General features: G+C 47.3%; 1 protein-coding gene across 4 annotated transcripts; it reads right to left on the bottom strand.

The window, feature by feature from the left end:
* Window positions 1-8,379: 8,379 nt before the first annotated feature.
* On the bottom strand, window positions 8,380-20,199 carry ZNF12 (zinc finger protein 12). Of its 4 annotated transcripts, none has more exons than XM_036224921.1 (5): window positions 19,961-20,199; window positions 18,899-19,664; window positions 15,461-15,587; window positions 15,094-15,189; window positions 8,380-12,394 (listed from the first exon to the last, which is right to left on the bottom strand). In XM_036224921.1, exons 2-5 carry the CDS (start codon window positions 18,911-18,913, stop codon window positions 10,548-10,550), a joined length of 2,085 nt encoding a protein of 694 aa, XP_036080814.1. In that variant the 5' UTR covers window positions 18,914-19,664; window positions 19,961-20,199; the 3' UTR covers window positions 8,380-10,547. The 4 variants fall into 4 exon arrangements, with proteins under 4 accessions (XP_036080814.1, XP_016010686.2, XP_036080815.1 ...); XM_016155200.2 differs by having other exon boundaries at window positions 18,899-18,960; XM_036224922.1 differs by lacking the exon at window positions 19,961-20,199 and having other exon boundaries at window positions 18,899-18,960; window positions 19,127-19,954.
* Between the last annotated feature and the right edge of the window lie 1,873 nt (window positions 20,200-22,072).

The raw sequence follows: 22,072 nt of genomic DNA, 5'->3' as shown, positions 1-22,072 counted from the left end.
AAGAAAGGAATTAATACAGAGGGGGAATCTATCAATTTAGGAAATGTGGATGTTATTTTTCTCTAGAAATGATATAACACTAGAAGTCACAATTGTGATGTGGTACCAGATTTTGAAAATGTGACATCACGTGTAGCTTATACTAATGGTACTCATTGTTAGAATATGAAGCCTTCTGAAAACACAAGTTGCAGCAGCAAGGCGAAGAAGGCACTGGACCCTCGAAGAGTACTTGAGGTAAGCAAGGCTTTGGGTCAGAAACCAAGGGAGCAGCAAAGATTAATGAAGACGTGTCAGAAGTTACAGAGTAGCTAGAAGGGGCTCCCACTGGCCACATTTGAGGTAACTCAGTGGTCAAATGGAATGACCGTAATTGCCTGTAGCATTTGAATAAACAAAAATCTGAGTCCAGAGCGATACACAGAAAATGTTAAAGGGGCTAGGCTCATTTTCGCCATTGGAAGCAACTCTCACACAAACTCCTTACTCTGTAATTGGAGCGAAAGAATTCAATTTTCAGCCTGTCCTTTTAGTAGCAGTTGTCTGTCTCCAGTTGTGATAAGGCCATCTGTTATTGAAAAATGTCAGCTAATGCAGAAGGCATGACAATTTGAAAAATTACTAATTCACCCTTAGTGCATCCAGGCAAAGTTTGTCGGTGGATGTTAGAACCATCAGATTCAAAGGAGACAGGCTGTTTGTGTAGTGCCAGAGTATCGCCCACGGCTATCTCGCTCACTATACCTGGGAAAAGTGTACCTTTACGACAGCATGACCGATTGCCTACTTTGGCCAGGCGACCGCATGTAGCATTGCTCATAGCAGTGGTGCCATTACGTGCCTCCCGATGAGACGCACTATAGTGTCCTTGCCAGAGCACTTCACGTGAATCCAATCCAGCGTTCAGCCTTTTAGTGTGCAGGAAACGAGGCAGGCGGAGGAACAGCTTCAGTGGAGAAGACAATCAGATCCGGAATGTGGGGCATTCTACAAGACAATTGACAACTGGCCCCTTCGAAAAGGCAATGTCATTTTAAAAAAGAAAGTAAGGGACTATTTTTGATTCAGAGAAACTAGTGAGACATAATCAAATGCAGGTCGTGAACCTCTATCGGATTAAACAAGACGTGTACATAGATATTTTGGAGGCAATTGGAGGAATTTGGATGTGGAATTGGTATTAGGCAATACTCGGGAAGTAGAGTTCATTTTCTTAAATGAGACAATTGTGGTTATGAACATTCACGGTTGTTTCTGGGACATGTGTGCTGCATACGGAGAGGTGACTGTCATGATGTCTGCAGCTGTAGGGTGGTTCAGGACAAAATGATACATAGGTAGATAGAGCAAAAATAGTCCAATTTTTGCATTTATTGAACTTAGTGGTAGGTAAATAGGCATTCACTCATTTTTCTTTAAAGAACTCCAAAAAAAAAAAATTGATTAAAAGTCTTGGGGAAGTACCACACTACTTATCTATTCTCTTACTGTTTTTGGGCATGTATAAGTAATTTTCCCATTGTTATTGGTCTACTCTCAATAACAAAGCCAAACAACGCCTTTTAAAAAAGTGACTGTCTTGGGTTTAGCGGGTTTAATGAAGCCAGGCTCACGAGGTATGCAAAGGCAGGCTACGGCCTGCCGCGGCCCAAGGCTTGCTGGGCAGTAGCTGCCGACAGCAGTGCTCGCCATGCGGAAGGCGGTGCTGCGCACAGGAACGCGCTTCTCGGTCCTCCTCCCGATGGCTGCCGCGGGGCCTCCAGAGGGGCAGGTGCGTGCCCAGGTGGTAGGATTGCAGGACCACTGCATAGCAGGCTTCCAGATGCCGTGCCCGACTTCCTTGAGCAGGTGGACAGGCTGCTCCCCGTTTCTTGTTGGAGAGACTTGATGTAGCCCACGATCCCTCTCCACCGGGATTCTGTCGGGCTGGGCATATGACCAGGCACGGGCCAATAGCAGGTTTCTGGGGGAAAAGGGCTTATCATTGTTTGTCGTGAGCACAGTGGCCTCGTCCATCTGGATACCACCATTGGTTGGATCTTGTGAATCAGGGCCGGTGCTCCGGGGCCGGTGAGCAGAGGTAGAGGAGCCGCGGGCAGTCATGGCGCAGAGTGAGTGAACCACTCTGAAGCTGCATCAGGAAGCCCTGAGGTCCGAGTCCCCCTCGCGCTGGGAGCCCTAAGGCGTCCTCACATTGCAGAGGTGTATATATTTTTTTAATTATGTGATTCAGAGGTGTTAGATACAGGAATTTGGATGCAAGAATGACATTTTTTTTTTTTTTTTTGAGAAAGGATTCAGTGACTGCTTTCTGCCTTGTAAATTTCCATGGAATGCTGAAACGATGCTGTTTCTTGTTTGAAAGAAATAGAACACAGGAAATTTCCTTCTAGTACCTGTTTACCTCTTAAGTATTCTTTCTCTTTATAGGAAACAACCATTTTAAAATTGACATAAGTTGTTCATTGTTCTTTTCCCACTGTTCCTGGGCAAGATGTGGCTTGATGGCAGTGTCTGATTTTTATTTTTGTCTGGTGAATTGCTTGTCTCCACACCATTTAATTAATCTATCTTTTTGTTCCTGATTTGAAGTACTGTCTGTATCATGGATGAAATCTTCATTCGTAGTGGCTTTGCTTCATTCTGCTGACTTCTTCCCCACGTCTTTCCAGAAAGAGGAGCTGAGACCCTCGCGCTGGCACGTTCCCTGGCGACCAATCACAGCCCCTGTCCTTTCGGACCAGTTTAGTTTCTCCTGGGGTGGACACTTAATCTAAGAGAGGTTGGTGGGAGCCAAGGCGAGTTCTTGCTGGGGGTTTTTGCATAGAAGATAACTATGGACCAGAGGTTCGTTTGTTCTGACCCTGGCGCTGCCAGCAGCTTGGTTATATTGGGTTTTCTCTAATTTCCCGTCTCATAGCTTGTAAACACTCCCTTTCTTTCAGGGCGTTTTTGTATTATAGAACAATTGTATCATTGTGCTAATAAGGTCGTGTTTTAACTGCCCTTGCTTTGTAATGCTTTCCCACGGATCGAAGGGCAAGTCTCTCTTCATTCTATTTTCCCAAACTTCCCCGGCTTTTCCCACATGCGTTCTTCTTTGCGATGTGACCTTTAGAATACTTACCAGGCTCCTCTCCAAAGCCTTTGAGATTCTGATTGAGTTTGTATTTAGATTTAATCTCAAATGACCGCCCGCTGAGAGTGGCGAGTTCCTGTTCCAGCTGGCTGGCGTGGGTCCCAGTGACCTGACACGGGGCCGATGGAGATGGCTTCTGTGAATTTCCCTTTTTCCTGTGAGTGGGCCATACTTTTTGTTTCTTTGCATGTTTTTTTTTTCCTGAAAACTGGGTATTTTTAGTATTATAATGCTGCAACTCTGAAGTTCAGATTCTTCCCCTGCCCCGGGGTTCTTGCTGTTTGTTGCGGCGGCGGCTTCTCCGATCCTCGTTTGGGTTCTTGTTTGCTTCGTTATTGACTTTTCTCAACTGTTTTTGTGAGTCTGTATTCTTTGTCCTCTGTGTTCACTGAATTCCTTTTTCCATCAGCGCAGAAGTCGGGTGTGTTTTACCAGTTTCCTTAAACATTTGGAGTTGCCCACCGCCGCCCCCCCCCCCAAAAAAAAGGGGAGATGGAGAAAAAGAAAAAAACACTCCTGTCCTTTGCAGATTGACTGCGTGGGACCTTCCTTTGACACTTAGCCAAGCTGGTTACAATTCTGCCTTAGTCTTCATGCCCAGCCTACATGGAGCATGCAGGCCAGTCAAGGCGACGGCTCAGGCAGGGACTTCTCGGGGGCTTTCCTGAGCCTGTGTCCCAGCTGGGCTCCCGTGAATTCCTGATACATGTGGAACGGAAGCCCTTATTCCCACGCATCTTTTTCAACCTCTTCCTCACCAGGCTTCTGTTTGTCTGTTACTCATTTGAGGCAAGAAATAACTGTCATTTCTTGTTCCCAGCGGCTACAGCCAGTAGTTGTCTCTTTCAATGCTTTGGGCACATGCCGCCCCAGCCCTGTGACTGCTCCGAGTTGAGGAAACAAAGGGAAGACTTGCAACTCCTGCAGTGTCCCGGCAGGAGAAGCCCCCCGTCACAGTTCTGAGGTCTGTCATTCTCCCTCTGGCCCCGGCATCCTGACCTGGATGGAGCTCAGGTTGTCATCTTTTTGGCTTCGGATCTGACATGCGGGGGGTGGGAGGTGGACAGCTCAGAGTCATGGCACGGTCACTGCAGAGCCCCGTGTCCTTCGCCAGGCCTCCACGCAGTGGTCGTAAGATTCGGACTAGGTCGATGGTCAGTTTTTGCCAGTTCATTGGTAGTTGTTCATATTAGGGGGACAGAGCCCTCGATTTCCCTGCTCTGCCATTTCGAGACGCGAAGTCACGTCCCATCAGTGCTTGAGCTGCTACTGGTCCAAACGGATGTGCCACGCTCTGGTTTCTCCTGCCCGGCCTTGGGATGAGCTGCTGCTCTAAAGAGCTTTGGTCACGTTTTGCGGGGATTAATATTTAGAAACCAAGATCAGAATAAAAAGACTGCGTACTTTATTAGAAATGTAAAATTCTAAGCGGTGCTAGTGTTTTTATTAGGATCACCATTGATTCTGCTAATATTCTTTTTATATTACGAGATTCTGAATGGGCTACTTCCACGTTCTTCATGAGACTTTTATTAGTCATTTGTACGCTAGGTGTCGGAGGAACACATATACTGCATCTTAGAAAAAAATGACAGTTCCTTTTTCATCGGCTGATTCTCTGTCGGCGTCGGCGTCGGGTTGGCTGCCAAGTGGCTGAACCGAGACAGAGGATCGTTGTCTCACGCACAAGTCCACCAACAGGTGGTCCAGGGAGGTCGGCTTGCCCTACTCCGTGGTATCATCCAGGGAAAGGGCTCCCTTGACCCGTTACTTTTCCATCTCCGAAATCAAGAGTCAGGAAACCATGGCCACAGGCCAGTGTGGCCAGCTGCCTCTTTGTGCCGTCTGTAAATAGGAATGGCGTTTGCATTTTAAGTAGTTTTTTAAAATCGAAAGAATTGTGTGGCATGTGAAAATTATGAAATTCAAATTTCAGGGTCCCTACATGAAAGGCTCCCCTCGCCGTGCCCGGCGGGCTCTCAGGCCACAGCGGCAGAGGCGTGCGGCTGTCGCAGGCGCTGTGTGGCCCCCAAGGCCCAAAGCGTTTCCATGGCCCTTTTCAGGACAAGGGTGCTGGGTGCTGTCCTTGTGCTCAGGGTGGAAACCAGCTCTCTGGCACCAACTCTGTCACAGCACGAGGACGGGGGCATGGGGGAGGCAGTGAGGAACAAAAGGTCCTGTGTTAAGAATGTCACTTAAAAGATGGCACATTATTTCCCTGTGGACCAAATGTAGTCGCCTGGCTACTGGGAAGCTACATCTCTGGGGACGCACCAGCTGAAACTGGAGGGAGGGAGGGGATCTTTTACAAAAAGAAAAATTGTAACACTGTAGGACATCCAGCAGCCCAGTGTGTCACGCCAGCTGGGCGGCGCGCTCATCGTAGGAAGGACGTTCGGAAGTAGGGACCAACAGACGGGGCAGCTGCGAGCATTTTACTGAGAGATGGCCGGGGCTCAAGTTGCCAAAACAGGCACAGACATCGTAGGCACCTGAGCCATAAAACCCTAAGACCGAACAGAACATTATCGGGGATGTTCATTTCCTGGGGCCTTCAGTTTTTCTGTTTCTGTAGGAATCCTGGGGGACAGTGTTCTTTGCCGCACTCAGTTCAGAACACTCATCCTCAACTCTGGTCCCTGCAGGGACCCCATCCTCACTTTACCTGATCCTTCCCCGCACCAACCCCAGCTCCCTCTCCTCCCCCCACAGCATTCACACTAGTGAATTTACGACTTTAAAAGCACACACTGTAAACTGTGTAGGGATGTATGGGTGTAAAATGTTAATTGATACAAATGTTGGTTAGAGGAAATCTCATTCCATCCTTTTTTTCATTCATACCTGAAATAGTTTATCAAATGCGCTACATACAGATGCAGCATGTGCTTCCGCTGGCGGCACGCCACAGCTTGCCCCGCGTGTTAGTCTGGCGACGCTCACCTGGGGTATCTTGAAATCTCGTTGCGATGGAACTTTATGTGTACAGAATCTCTCTGGGATGTATAAACAGGTCAGGGTAAGGCAAACACATTGCCAATTTAAGAAAATACTTGCAGTGTGGCACTGTCGTTTCAGACACTTCTACAGTATATAACATCGCCAACTGCCATTCGCATCCTCACCGGTACTTATTATACATCGCTGTGATTTCTGTCATTCTGGTGTGTGTGAGGGGCTAATTTGCATCTTCTAAATACTGATGGTTTCCAGTCCAGCCTGTCCAACCTTTCTGTTGACGTGCTGCCTTTTTCTCACGCCTTCGCTAGACATCCCCATGTATTCTAGTGATCGGTCTTGACTTAGGTTAAACAGGTTTTCCTTTATAGACCAAAGAGATTTCCTTTATCTTTCCGGTTGGGATTACAGAAGCTCCTTTTAGGTTTCTTCTTTTATAATCGAGAAATTTTTAATTGATATATTTTCTATCTTGTTTCTCTGAAAATCTAGGTATATGGATAGTATTTCTAGTTATCTCCTACATCTCGAAATTTTTAATTTTCATATTGTATTTCTTTATTATTTCTAGTGTCTTGAGAGAATCATCACGCAGCCCACTAGTTTGTTTCTGGCTGTGTGAATTCTGTTATGAAGCTCATCTATTGAATTATCTCATGCTGTGCCCTCACCTCCCCCCCTTTTTTGGGTAACTTTCTGTTCCTGCTTCACATTATCAATACACTTTTCTTCAAGGATGTCTATTAAGAAAATCTGAAATCTCGACTTCCACATCCCATTAAGCTTGCCAGTTGTGTACATGGTACGGTGTGCTCTCAGGAAGCTCATGTCTAGTTTTCTGAAATTTTCACTGGGGTAGCCACCAACCTTGGTTGATATGAGTGGCAGGGAGGCGTGGTCCCTAGTTCCTGCTCCTTGGGGTGGTTTAAGTAGAGGCATGTGTTATAGAAGGGGAAGCCCTTCCCTACTGACCCGTCTCCCGTGGACACTTTACATGACCACCTCCATCCAGAAAAGGGTGCCCGACTGTGATGACGTGGCTTTGCGGGGAGGAGAGGATGCTCCAGGTGACACTACTGTGTCTGTGTGTCCACCCCCGTCTCAGCTGGAGCGGGCGGCTGCTCTCATGGAGCCACTGCAGTGTCAACCTGATGTGCCCGCGGTCCTGCCTCTGAAGGCACCATGGTGGACAGCACCGTGCGTGGGACACTGCGGTGAAGGGTGAGAGCACAGTGTGGAAAGATTACGACCTGAGTTTCCTTTAGCACCTCCCCAGGAGAGCCGCATCTGCCTGTCGCCCGCAGAGCTGCCGCTTTCAGGTTAGTCCCCTGCCCCACAGACTGCCCTCACGTGTGGGGCCTCACCGGCGCGGGGCCACGCGAGCACGTCAGCAGCCCACGCCACTTCCTTGGTTTGGCGGGAATCACAGGCTTTAAGTTCAAGGAAGGGAAAGTAATTTACTTGTGATATAGTTATGTCTGTGATGAGGAGGAGAAAAAGCAACTTAGTTTAAAAAAGGTATTTTCCAATTGGAGGCATTCAGTAAAGCCGGTAACCACCTGGGCTGGTCTTGTGGCTCACTGCAAAACCTCCTTCGTGGAGCTTGACTGACCGCCCAGCCAGGCACACGGAAATGGGACTGCGAAAGGGGGACTCTGTAGGCTGGCAGCATGTGGCGCTGGTGCGAACGCCATGTCTTCGGTCTGACCTGAGAGGCCACGGAGGTAACAACTGAACCATCACTCCACCAAGTCTAGGATAACAGAACTGGGGGACTCCCACCTCCACCTGCCAGGGAGTGGCTGCCCTCCCGCCCAGCCCTTAAAAACCCCTCCCAGGGCTCCTAATCTGCTCACGCCCAGATTGTGAGGCCACTGCGTGTGAAAGGCGCGTGCTCACGCCCTGCCTTCACTCCTTCTCAGCCCTCGCTGCAGGCCAGGCAAGCTGGACCCGCCCCGTGGTGCTTCCTTTCACTGACTCAGGTCTGTGTGCCTCACACACTTGCCAGGAAGAGTTAAAAACTTTTCAAACATGGCATTCCATCAAATCTAAGACAAATCGTTATCTTAAATACCTCTAAGGAAGACGAAAAACAATGCCAGTTAAATTAGAACGTGCTACTGATCCTCATTTCAGAGACGTGATAATATGACAACACTGACCTCTGTCAAACTATAAACAAATTACATGACTACGTTATTGAAGAGGCAGTTTAGGACTCACAGGTACTGGCCCTCTAACATGCAGGCTCTCAGCAAGAGAAAAAGATTGTGAAAAACCACTTCAGCTGTTCAGATTTTTTACTTAATACCCATACTGTGTATTTAAGCTATAATAATGTTGACACACTAGGGTGGGAAACCTTTGTAGATAGCATTTCAACAAATATACTCTGAACATATAGTTTCTAAACAACTATACAATCTAGAAGACCTTTAATTCCTGTAATGTAGCATACAATCAGCTCGAAGAGTATGGAGGAAAAGTGCTGAGCAACAAAACAGGCTTTATGAGTGATTAAAATACATGAAAAATACGGCATTTCATCTCAGTGGCAAGGGTAAATTATTCAAATAATGCAGGCTATCGGACTAATCACCGGGAAGCAAACAAACGGAGGTTCTTACACTGTATATATTGTCAACTAACATTGTAGCAATGATCCATAATAATGCAAATTAAACAAAATCTGTGTCATGCATTATAAAAAGGAAGGTATCTCTGACATTCTATCAGGTTCCAAAGGTCCTTAGGTCAATGACATAACTCAAAGAAACATACATATTTGTTTCTAATGCTCAAACTACTTACATCAAAATTTACAGAAAGTAAGTCTATATGAACACCTCAAAATAGGTGATTTATCTAAGGTCCACGTCTCAATTGCATTTACTCCTGCAAAAGGTAACCTCCTAGCTCCAGTTACCACTAACAGAGCTTTAACTGGCTTAAAAATCAATTTAGTCCTTCACAAAAGAAAGTCCAGAGGTGGAGCGGCTACACGGCTGCTTAGTCGGTGGCTCAGCCACACCATCCAGGTTCCCGCCGCCCTTCGCTCTGCCATGCGCGTCAGAAGTCATTGTTGAAAGACACAACCAGGTGTCACATCCCGACAAGGAAATGGTCAACACAAGACTCCACTTTGCGCTGCAGCTTTCCTTGAATCTTTGAGGAAACCTGCTCCAGAAATAACCTGTCAGATGCCTCTTTTATGCGTCTACCACTGGATCCTATGGCCACTCCTTTGCTGGCAATGAGAGATTATCATTATTCGTTGAACCCATTCAGGATTTATCCCTGTTCCATGAGGAGATATGGATATGCAAACTCTGCCAGTGAAAAGTAAGGAGCGGGTGGCTAGGGTGGGCACTCAACGATGTCAGCCACAGCAGCCCTATGAACATATTCTTAATTCCCTCAGGAACCAGAGTGCAGTGTTTAAAAACATTACTGCACACTTACGTAGGATCCAAATTGTAAAAAAGATGAAAAAAATCAGATAAAAATGGGATTATTTTAAGTCCATTTTAAAACTGTACAGAGTTTAATGAGCGCTACAGTTGTTTCTCACTACTGGAGACTTTGGACATTAACAATTTAAAACTACTTATGCAGTTTTCTATTTTATGCATACATTTCTATCTCTTGCTGACTCAGATACAGTTGAAAACATAAAAAACATTGGCTTCTTTATGGAGGATTTAGTTCATTAGCAATGATCAAATGTAATTTTAAGTGCTAGGGAAGAGTATAAGAAGCAGCGTACTTTATACCTATTGAATATTAATTCAATGACACTGCATATTAAAATACGTGGTGGTGCCATTTAAAACGACTAATCTTATGTCTTACAAGTTATTCTAAAAAGGATACAATGCCTTTTCAAACATGATTCAGAATGAACGTACAATTCCTGTAATGTAGCATCCTAAAAAGCAAGCAAACAAAAAGTCCTACGTTCTCAGGAACTACCTATACATGAGTTTAACGTGGCTGTGTTGCTGTCTTGATTAGCCGTCTGATTTTACAGCTTCTATTTACATGAGGTGTACATTTATTCACAACAGGTTTTTTTTTTTTTTACAAAAAGCTTGCTATAGCAGAAACATAACTTTTAGTATTAATCATTTCTAAAGGAGTATGTTTTCCACATTTCTTAAAATGACAGACTTCCCATTGGTATGAATTCCCTGATATGTAAAACAGTTTGAATCCATGGTGTAACATATATACATTCTACATGTTTATAAACTTTTGCTCCTGTATAGTCTAGTATCCAACAAGTCACGTGGTCTTGTGGCAATTGTGGTTTCTACCCTGTGAACTCTGAGATTACAAGTCTGACTAATGCACAAAGGCTGATCCACTTTGCCCTGTGTGAACTGATTTACAATGGCAGGAGTTCCTCAGACATTTTGAAAGGGTTCTTGACATAAAATAAGGTCTGACTTCAGAGAAGCCGTCCCACATCAATTACATTTATGTTCCCTCTCCTATGGATTCTCTGATGGCTATTGAAGGCCGATTTGTGGTAGAATTTTTTCCCACATTCACTACATTCATAGGGCTTCTCTCCTGAATGAGTTCTGTAATGTACAGTGAGGTATGACATCCGAGAGAAGGCTTTTCCACATTCATTACATTCAAAGGGTTTCTCTCCGGAATGAATTCTATGATGTATAGTGAGATACGACATTTGAGAGAAGAATTTTCCACATTCATAACACTCATAGGCCTTCTCTCCTGTGTGCGTCCTCTGGTGCCTATTAAGAGCTGAATTCTGGCAGAAGGTTTTCCCACATTCATTACATTCATAGGGTTTCTCTCCTGAATGAATTCTATGATGTATAGTGAGGTATGACATCTGAGAAAAGAACTTTCCACATATGTAACATTCGTAGGGCTTCTCTCCTTTATGTATTCTCCGATGTCTACAAAGGGCTGAATTCTGGTAGAAGGTTTTCCCACATTCGTTACATTCATAGGGTTTCACTCCTGAATGAGTTCTATGATGTATAGTGAGGTATGACAACTGGGAGAATAATTTTCCACATTCATTACATTCATATGGTTTCTCTCCTGTGTGTACTCTTTGATGTCTCATGAGGGCTGAATTTAGGTAGAAGGTTTTTCCACACTCATTACATTCATAGGGTTTCTCTCCTGAATGAGTTCTATAATGTACAGTGAGATATGATAACCGAGAGAAAAATTTTCCACATTCATTACATTCATAGGGTTTCTCTCCTGTGTGTGTTCTCTGATGTGTAGTGAGAGTAGACTTGCGACAGAAACATTTCCCACATTCATTACACTTATAGAGTTTCACACCTGTGTGAATCTTATGATGGTCATTAAGTGCTGACTTCTGGGAGAAGGTTTTTCCACAGTCATGACAAACATAGGGTCTCTCTCCTGAATGCGTTCTCTGGTGTTGTGTGAGGTGTGTCTTCTGGCAAAAGGATTTTCCACAATAACTACATTCATAGGGCTTCTCTCCTGAGTGGGTTCTCTGGTGTTGAATGAGGTGTAACTTCTGGTAGAAGGTTTTCCCACATTCGCTACATTCATAGGGCTTCTCCCCTGTGTGTGTTCTCTGATGGACAGTGAGGGTTCCCTTCTGGCAGAAGGATTTCCCACACTGATTACATTCATAAGGTTTCTCTCCTGTATGAGTCCTCTGATGTATAATAAATTTTGACTTTTTACAGAAGGATTTTCCACATGCACTGCATTCATAGGGCTTCATTTCCATAGGAGATGTCTGGTGTACACTGAGGTTTGACATTTGGAGAAAGGCTATTTCAGATTCATTCCATTTATAGGGCTTCTCCTCCAATGGATTAACAAAAACTGTATCCTTTTGAAAGGCTTTCTGGCATTCAATATATTCAAAGGGTTTCTCCAAAATATGCATGTTCTGATAGATGCTATCTTCATTTACAGTATAAGCTTCCCCATTTTGATTAAATTCATAAGATTTGTCTCCTGGATGAGTTTTCTCAAGCTTCACATGGAGGCGTGATTTCCCACAGGCACTACATTCGTCGGGTTGCATTCTTGCATAGCTTCCATCACTGCTAATATATTCTGAAATCGACTTTACACTCTTTTCACACGAGTCACATTTATAGGATGTTTTTCTTGAAGGAACAGGGTTTGTTTCCACAGTAAATGTCTTACTAAGAACATTACCTCTCTCTTCACTCAGGGTTTTGTTGCTGATGGACACAGTTTGGATCGAATGTTTGCCTTCACTTTCCTGGACTCCCTCTATCAGGTTGACTTTCCAGACTTCTAAAAAGAGGCAAAATTAAGAAAATTTTGTACATCTTCCTACATTAGACATGGAATGAGACATACACAAGCACTTCATTGTGGCGTAGGTGCTAGTTTCAAGACAATGAAAATAATTCCATGTGCGTTTTTTTCCCTTTATTCTTTGGTTTGGAATATAAAGACACGTGCATGCATCATCTCTAGTGATGAAGAAAAGAAGTAAACTAATAAAAACACAAGTACCTTTGATCTTTGCTACTTTATAAGATTGTGTTGTATAGAAGACAATATATAAATACAGAGCAGTGATCAGAAGACAGGATGTTGGATAAATGATTGACAAGGTAGCTCTGAGAGTATTCAGAGCAAATGGGGTCAACTGAGGGCAACACGGAGTGCTGCTGGACAGGGAGGGCCGTAGGCTACCTCTAAGGATGGATTAATTTTGGAGGAGGAGGAGTAGCACTTCATACCACATCATTTCATGTCACCTTGGGAGAAACAATCACAGTATAAGGCATTATCACCTTATACTAAGATTCTTTTGTGGTAGCATTTTGACTAATCTAGATCCTTCCCAACTATACTCTAATTGTGTTCCACTTGGAAGGAGAGTCCAGGAACAGATGTGCCCAACACTGTAAAACAGACCACAGAGCATGCCATCTTTTCAGAAGTTTTAGATTTCTTAAATATTCTAATGTTGTTGTCGTTTAAACTGAACTCATTCTGACTATTTGGACCACAGAGCATGAACTCTGGTTAAGTGACCCAGGGCAAGTCACCTAGCTGCCCTCAGATACAGATTTATTCACCAGTAACATGAAGACAATGTCCCTACTTCATGGAGTTGTGGTGGGATTACATCAGTTGATTAATATAACGTGCTCATAATGGCATTTGGCACAATATACACAGTAAGTTAACGATTATTTTCCCCATTTTCAATCTTCTGACAATTTTGTCTCATCTTTGACATTACCATTGTCACTTAATTCTGAGTGTGAAAAGCATTTTCCCATGAGTTTCATTTAGTGTACAAATGTTAGAAATCAGATTCCTCAATCTGCTCCTAAAATACTGACCTTATTTTCACTTATCTTACAAATCTTTGGATGACCCTGACTGTCATGCATGCCATCATCCACGTCGAATGAAACCATACCAACTTTGTCCTCCAAAACCTACAATTTCCCTTAGTCCACCACCAAGATAGCAATAGAGAAAATGAGGGTGAAAAAAATCTGAGCAATAGTACTACCTGGATTTACAATATGAAGCCAAACTAGGATAACCTAGTCTAAATGAATTACTGCTCCAGGAAAGTCAACCTATTTGTTGGAGAAAGAGGGTCATCAGATATACCCATGCTTTTTTCTTTATAGGATTAGAATCCGGGGGAGGAAAGCTCAAGCAAAAAATATATACTCTCAAATCATAAATTCCTTGGTCAGATCTAACTCTTTTTTTTTTAACATATCACCATGAGGTGGAGTCAAAGTTGAGAGAAGCAAGTGACTAGAGTAATGATACGAGTCATAAGGAAAAACTTCAAAGAGGGAAGGGTCTGAAAATTTGAGCTCAGACTTAAAGTGTCATCTGGCCAAACAACGCACATCCCAGTGAAACAGAAAGCCTCAGGGACAACGATCACATAAATAGAACACATTTCTCAACCAAATGAAGTTTAGCAAGAATTTTGGGAAACAACAGAGAATTTTTTCCAGACAATACAGACTAATACTGTGGTGACTCCTAAAGCATGAGGAATGTCAGTTCCCTTTAGGAATGAACACAGAGTCACTGCAGGTGCATCCTGTGAGGCTGGTGACGAGGTGGAGCCTCTGGGAATGTCAGATGAAGATGTTATAAGTCCATGTGCATCAGGGGGTGCCGTACTGCCCGTGACAGGGGACCCTGGGCTAGAGGTGGACGATGCGGCATAAAACGGACCACAAAGAATCAAGAAGACTTGAGACAGGAGGAACCTGTTAAAGAACCACTAAAAGCAGATGCATTTCTGGAGAGGATGGGAGGATAAACGTGTCATGATTCATCTCTGTACATCACATTTATTGAGCACCTACTATGACAAGCACCGGGAACAGAACGGTAAATAAGAGAGACGAGATGAAAATGAACATTTGGATAAAGAGGAAGCCCCAGTTCCTGGTGTCACCAAACTTAAGAAGGGCTGGATCTCAGGAGTAGTGACCGGCACAAGTGCCTATGACGACAGGGGTGAACAGAATTCACTGGCTACGACACGGGATGGTGTCTGGAGTCTGACCTCAAAGACAGAGAAGTAAAAAGTGACACTGGGGACAGGAACATGTCTGAGGCATTTCATAATAAAGAAAAAGGACAGAAGGTAATAACACAGGGTTGCGTAAGTTATTTTTTAATAATAGACTTGTGAATGCCTAAAAACAAAATCTATGGCAATGGATTACTGAAAATGCTGCAAAAGCCAGCAGGACCCAGGGTTAAAGAGAAAGAAGGAAGTGACTGGATGTGAGTTTTGGGTTGGGCTGAGCATGGACAAGCTCTGCAGGCATAAGGCTCTGTGGGGGAGGGAGCTGTCTGTGGGAGTGAGAATCTGAGAGCTAAAGCATGCAAGTAACTATCTTTGTCACTTCTGAAGTTTGAGACCATTAAAAATTCCTGGGAAAAACACTGCCCAGTTACCAATCGCCTCACTGCCTCCTCTGACACACCTGGGTAACTCTGAAGCAGGACTCCTCCCTCTACTATCCATGGCTCTTCTCCTTGCTCCAACTTGATGATAACTTCCGGTTTGACAACGTGACACCCTGTTAATAGAAACGAAAGAGAACTTGAGCCTGGCTGGCTGCTGGGCTTCTGCCATCTGAGGGAAGCGCTGCCTTACGAGCCACACAGCAGGATGCCCACCCGAACTGGATCAAAGTTACCACCTTTCACTGGGGAGGTAAAGACCAAAATGCCCTGCCTGGTGCCCAAAACACATTATTCACATTTGTCCCATCAAATTCAAAAGTAGAGTTAGTAAATTTGAGGGAAATCCCATGTATCTTAGCAACTCAGAAAGCCAGCTCCGCTCACCCACGGCGACCAGGTGGCTGTAGTTCTCCAGCATCACATCCCTGTAGGTTGTCTTCTGCACAGGGTCCAGCTGCTGCCACTCCTCCTGGGTGAAGTCCACTGCCACGTCCTTGAATGACACCGGTCCCTGTAATGGCACTGTGATTGGAACTGGAGAAGGCGTATGGGGACAAGACCTGCCAGACTCACTGGCAAAGTCAACTAGGAACGCTGCACACCTTTTTTGTCTCTCAGACTGTGGAAGGAAAACAAGGGTGTGAGGAACACACAACAGCTCGCAGCTCCGCGCCGGAAAAGGACGATGCGGCCCTGCGCCGTGAGCCAGGACACGCCGCCTGTCAGGGACGCAGAGCAGCAGACACAGCCCTGCCCCCGAGGAGCATAGGACGTCCTGGCAACACAGGATGCACCTGGCCCCCTTCGTTATGCTTCTAGAACATGTGCGGTGCTGGCTCCCCGCCTGCCCCCTGGCCGCTCCCGCTCAGCCTCCTTCACGGGTTCCCCCCTCTCCCCCAGTCATCCCGACTCAGAGGGCCCTGGGGCTCCGTGCTCGTCCTTTGCTCTGAGCTGTCTGCACTCGCTGCTCTGATGGTGGCCCCATCCGGCCTCGTGGCTTTAATTACCATCTACATGTCACATTTCCCAAACTTACATCACCAGCCCAGACTTCCCTCCTGAACGCCAGATGCGTATGTCCCAGACCTCAGACTCAACGTGCCGGAAATCCACCTGCTGCACCTACCGCCTACGGCAGGTACTGAACCTGTTCTGTGTGGCACTGGAATGGCAGCTACAAGTCCTTACACATTTGTTAAAACCTAACCCATACAACGAAAGAGTGAGCGAGCCCTAACTGTGAGCCCTAACGCACACTATGGACCTTAGGTAATAAGGTCTCGACACCGCCCCGTGGGCTGTAGCAATGCAGCGCACTCGGCAGGTGGCGGCGGCGGGGGACCTGGCGGAGGCCGGCGTGCGAGAACCCTGCTGGGATCGATTTTTCTGTCAACCTCAAATCGCTCTAAAAACAGTCTATTAATGGGGAGGGAAAAACACCCCAGCTTCTAAATATGTAAAAATATAAACCTCACTGATGATTAAGAAAAAAACTCTAACAAGCTTCTGGGGGCCTCGGGTCGGGCAGAACACCCCAGGTCATGTTCCTTTTCGGCATCTCATTAGACCAGGGTCCCCTTGACTCGCACCCTTCACCCCCGGCCCCTGAACTTCATGCTGTTCACATGATCGGCCTCTACATATGACATCTTTTCATCTGATGACTCACTTTCCTAATGGAAAAGTTTCAAATTCTGAGCAGGACCAAACCCAAAATCAGGACAGCACAGGCGACCCTTCGGTCAGCCCCAGTGCTGGTCTCCGCCCACACCCTCACGGCCCCGCGACAGAAGCCCGGGAGCTAAAAAGCAAGCAGATGCTTCCTGGCCCCTCAGGAGCCGTGTTCAGTCCAGCTCGTGCCGTTCTGAGCACCTCAGCGCCCTCTGTGACTGCGTAGGTCGTGATCATTCCAGGGCTGTGACAAACTGCCTCACCCCGCCTACAGCTCCCCCTTGGCTGAGCGACTGGGCCGGACTCCGAGAGCGCAGCTAAAACTGGCTGGGCTTCACGGCCCTGCAAGGTCCCGGGTGCTGATCGGGAGGACACCCGTGATCCCGAAACTACTTCGGTGGGTCACGGCCTCCCAGAGGAATAGGAAGTCCCTTCAGAGGAAGAACTGCCTCTTAAAATCACAACAGAGAAAAGGAAAAATTAAAACCACATCCAAAACCCGAAGACGTAGGATGCTACTTCAAGAAAAAAGACAAAACATTCGGCGACGTGAAGGGTCACAAAGCAAAGAGCCGAACAAGGAGCAGCTTCTGCTGGGAGCCCTGCGAGGAGCAGAGCAGAAAGCGTCGCAGGCAGGACCGGTGGCGCTCAGACCACTGAGAAGCACCGTCCGGTGACACAGACGCCGACATCGTCACTTGCACGTCATGATGGACGCGTGATTGAAAATGTCTCAAACCTAACTCTGGCCTTTGCTCAAACCTGCTTCTCCCGCAATCTCCCCCGCCTCAGTGTAATGGCGACCTCTTTTTTCTAGTTATTCAGGGAGCCTCTCAGGTGCTTTCCACACGGAGACGTGACTGAGTAACACTTCCGGAGAAGGAAGCTCCTGTGACAGTCCAGGGACGAAAAGGTAAGCTATTTTAACAGAAACGGGGTGGACTGCAGGGGAAGGAAATAAAAACCATTTAGAACGTCAGCATTAACACGCCCGAATAACCCTCACATGTGGCAGCAGGACGGAGAGGAGTTTATAATGAATCCATTTTTCTGGACTCATGACAAGCAGGATGAGGAACGATGAACCAGCAGGGCAACGGGCGAAGACGGAGGTGGCGGTTTGCAAATAATTACATTCTGGATCTGCTGGCTCTTATTTGAGGTGTCCTTTGGACACGCTCTGTGGAGGCGTGGGCAGGACAGAGGCATCTGGTCCGCGCGGGAGAACGGACAGAGCTGGCAGTGAGAAGCACGGCGCGGGGCGAGGACAGGTGGGCGTAAGAGTCACGAGACGAGGGTGCAGGGACAGCACGTGAAGGCGGCAGAAGAATCGAAGCCAGCAGGACAGCGAGGAGAGATGTTACGGATACCCGCAGCGGAGGCTGCAGCTGGGCGAGGCGGCAGTGGGCCCGGGCAAGGATGGCAGGGAGAGACCAGGTATGATGCTAGACCACAGGTGACCTTTACCAGGGCAGGTTCAGGAGAGGGCAGGGAGAGACCCACGACTGCCGGCTGCGAGATAAAACGTGAACGGGAAACAAGGAGTCTTTGCCAGAGACATCGCCACAGGGTCCGCTGTGCAACCCCAACAGACAGTCGAGGAGATGTGTGGGAACACCGGTCAGAAGGGCGAGAGGCCCGTCCCTCCAGACGGTCCTCATTTTATCTCTGCTGACCACGCAGTAAAAGCAACATATCTATGGGTCAACAACGTAATAGTCAGCTGTGCCCGGAGAGCTGCCTGGGCAGTATGCTGCTGGCTTACACAAGGCACCAGTGGCAATGGCTCGGGGCTTCTCATTTAGGAAGGCGAGTCACAACTTCAGTGAGATCATCAACGAAATCTTTAAATCCCAAGAGAAAAGTGTGTTTGCTGGTCAGTGTAAGCCGAATGATGGCATTTATCATGTTTGGCAACGAACGTCAAGAACACGAGGTGCACTCGCACTTCTGCTTAAAAGGCTCTGAAGGATTATGCGATCTGCACATTCGAGCTTGACAGACATGCCTGGTGCTGACCCGCTGCGCTGTGTTTTGTCTACGCATGACTTTTATCAGGTCGACTTTCCCATTTTAAAGTTTGAACTATTGATTTCCTAAGGTGTATTATAAAACAAACTAAGGAATAAATACGTAAACAGAAAAACTCACCAAAAATTTATTCATTTTCTGCTGCTCTTGGAAAAATGTGGACTGTGAGAGGAGAGGCAGACCTGAAGAAAGGAAATGCAAGCGACAAAGTTATGAATGATCCGGCCGGCTGAGGAAGTACTTTTCTGCATGACAACTTACCCAGAACGTTCTATGAAGATTCCTATAGGAGACTGTCCCTTTAAACCTTCAGAAGTGACTGGAAGAATGATTCAGGGGACCACCCACCTGCATGTCTGTAACTCCCATATGCTTATGTGGTGAGTAGATACATTCCGATTAGTCAATGAACACTGAAGGCTATTGAAACAATCTTCCAACAAACATAAAGTAAAAAAGAAATTTTGTTACACTCATCTATTTTATTACTATCTCTTTTAACTAAGGAAATCCACAGGATGCTCTGAGTAAAGGGATACACTGGGGCATTGAGAGGTCTTTAAATTATTTGTATGTATCTGATGAGCTGCTGAAAAGCTTCTCTTACTAAGAAACTTACTTTGACATAATGGTAATACAGTGGACACACTTGTCCTGGGAGTCCGAGTCCGGTTAGCAATCCCACCTACAGACCTGGTAACCTTGGACACGTCACCCCCTTCTCAGGCCCAGTCTCTTCCTCTGGCAATCGGGGCGGCAGGACATACCCCAGCACACTTATCCTGCACGACGCTGCGTGGCTCCGCACAGCAGAACCGAGGGGAACCCCCACACACTCAGGTCACAGAGCAAGGCCCTCAGGGACGTGCAGAGTCACGTTTGGAACCTGGGGAGGGCCAAGGGGTGTTGGGGTGCGGAGAGGGGAGGAGAGGACACCGCACGTCCGCAGCAGGGACTGTCACCGCCTCCTCCCCCGGGAAACCGAAAACTCTGCGTCCTAGGGGAGCGCCCATTCCAGGGCGGCCGCCCCTGCCCTCCGGCCCAGACCCTCGGATCCCCGGGAAGCGGTCAAACCCTCCGTGTCGCACACTCTCGTGTCGTCGGCCCGGGGCCAGTTCCCCCAGGCGCTGACCGCGGGCGGGAGGAGCCACAGCTGCCCGAGGCCCGCCACGCACGACCTACCCCGCCGCGACGCGCCGATCCGCCCCCGGGCTCCCGAGCCGCGCGCGGGGGGCGCTCCTGCGCGTCTCTCGCGGGGTCCCCGCCCCTCCGCCGCCGAGGCCGCTGCTCCGCGGAGGCGCCCCGGGCCTGCGGGACAACCTCGCCCAGGAGAACGCTGCTCCCGGGGCCTCGCTGACCCGCGCGCCCCGGCCGGGCCGCCGCGCTGCACTCGGGCCGGGCCGGGCCCGGGTCCCGCCGCCCTGCGCCGCCGCCGCCGCCGCCCGGCCCCTCGGGCCTGGCCGCCGGGTCCGGGGCCGCGCTCGAGCCTCCGCCCGCGTGAGCCCTGGCCGCACGGCCGCACGCCCGCCGGGTGCCGGCCCTGCCGGACGGCGTCCAGCCCCGCGGGCCCCTGGACCGTCGCCCGACGGAGGCCGGAGCCTGCGAAGCGGGGCCAGCGGTGACCTGGGCACGGACAGGAAGCGACCGCGGCGGCGGCAGTGCGCGTGCGCGAACACGCACGCAGGCCGCGGCGCGCGTGCGCGAGGCGACGCCGGAAGTCCGGCCGCGGGGCCGCCGGGGTCGGGGGGCGAGCCCCGGACTCTGTTTCCCATGAGTCCGCGCTCCGTCAGGTTAGGGCACGTCTTGGTGGTCCCCTCCTCGCCCAGCGGTCGAGAGGCGTTGTGTCGAGAGGACTTTCCGCCCGGACCTGGGACTCAAATTTGCCATTTGTCTTCATTCTTGTTAAGGACCAAGGAAAGGTGTCACCCGTGTGACGGCGTCCTGGAATCCTGGTCCTTTCCTTGCTCCTACACCTTGCGCGTTAGAACCAAAATTCCCCCACAACCAGGAGAGGGGAAGGGAGAAGTATATATCATGTTCACTTAACTGAAAATCTAGAACTATCGCTAAAATACCAGGATGCAAAAAATGGCCATCTATAACATAAAACAGTATTACCAATGGGCATGTGGTTTCTCCAAGGAAGGAAAAGGTAATAGAAATTGTAGCCCTCCTAGATGACACAAGTAATACATAAAAACTGCAAAAAATCAGAAAATAACTCACAAACTAAAAAAAGAACAGCTACCCAGGATCTTACCTCTCAAGGAGGATTGTTTTTATTAAACACTGTAGTGAAATAATACAATCGTGTTTTTGGTCAATTGTTCTTAAGAGATGGAGGTGGAAATTAAAATATCCTGTCATCTCAGAAAATCACTTCCATAAATATAGAAATTAAAAAAAAGTTTTGTTGTTGTTGTTGTTGTTGTTGTTAAATATCCATCAAGCCAGACTGGGGTGCTCACAAGTTAATGAACCACTAATGAGAATACCAAGAGAGAAATGAACCTCGTCTTTTTATATAGCTCAGCAGATACAATCATCACAGACATATCTGAAGCTAAACAGTAACTCCTCTCATGTGAAACGACTTGATAGCACCAGTTGCTATACGTTCCTTCAGAGTTCATTATAAATTCACTTGGTAATTTGGGTGGCCATCTATGCTAATTTATTGCCATTATGCAAAAGAAAAAGGAAAGTTCTCATCTGAATGATCGCTCAGAGCAAGGTGCCTTTTGGTTTACATTTCAAAGAGATAGCTGTCAGGCCCTTTAAAAAGAAAATCCTGGGTTGTATTGCTCACAAGAAATTTATTTAGCACCTAAAAAGATTTAGAAACATGTGAAAGGGACAAAGTACTTCTATCACAAGTATAGTAAGTTCTGGACTGATTTATCCAAATGAATGGCCATATAAACGCATTCCGGGTTTGCCCAACTAACCTGAGGCTTTAAACTTGTGCTTTTCCAGAATTGTATTTGGAAGAGGGCATGTCACCAAGAATGGTCTTTTTCCAGCCCTTACTGCTATTAAGTGTGCTTGTGCCTGAATTCTCATCCATGGAATGCTAGAATGCCAGTGACAGTGACCACACCTCTGGGCCTGAGCCGGGAAAACTGCAGGACACTTTCTCCATGGTCTTTTCCATTTCCTCCAGGTAAAGGCTGGGAGCTGCACTGAGCACCTTGGACACCTGATGGTGAGGATGAGCCCATCAGCCTGGGACCCCGACCTCCAGTTCTCACCTCATCATGTGAAATGACCAACGCTCAGCAGAAGACTTGGGGG

Source organism: Rousettus aegyptiacus, unplaced genomic scaffold, assembly GCF_014176215.1.
Source record: "Rousettus aegyptiacus isolate mRouAeg1 unplaced genomic scaffold, mRouAeg1.p scaffold_m13_p_7, whole genome shotgun sequence".
NCBI classification, from domain to species: Eukaryota; Metazoa; Chordata; class Mammalia; order Chiroptera; family Pteropodidae; genus Rousettus; species Rousettus aegyptiacus.
This window is presented reverse-complemented; position numbering and strand designations above follow the sequence as displayed.

What these genes read in the sequence shown, in the direction of transcription:
- ZNF12 (XM_036224921.1), bottom strand. An exon ending in CAGCCACCTGGTCGCCGTGG is followed by an intron (nt 15,190 to 15,460) that starts GTGAGCGGAGCT and finishes TTCTATTAACAG; the next exon opens with GGTGTCACGTTGTCAAACCG. An exon ending in CCTGCTTCAGAGTTACCCAG is followed by an intron (nt 12,395 to 15,093) that starts GTGTGTCAGAGG and finishes GCCTCTTTTTAG; the next exon opens with AAGTCTGGAAAGTCAACCTG.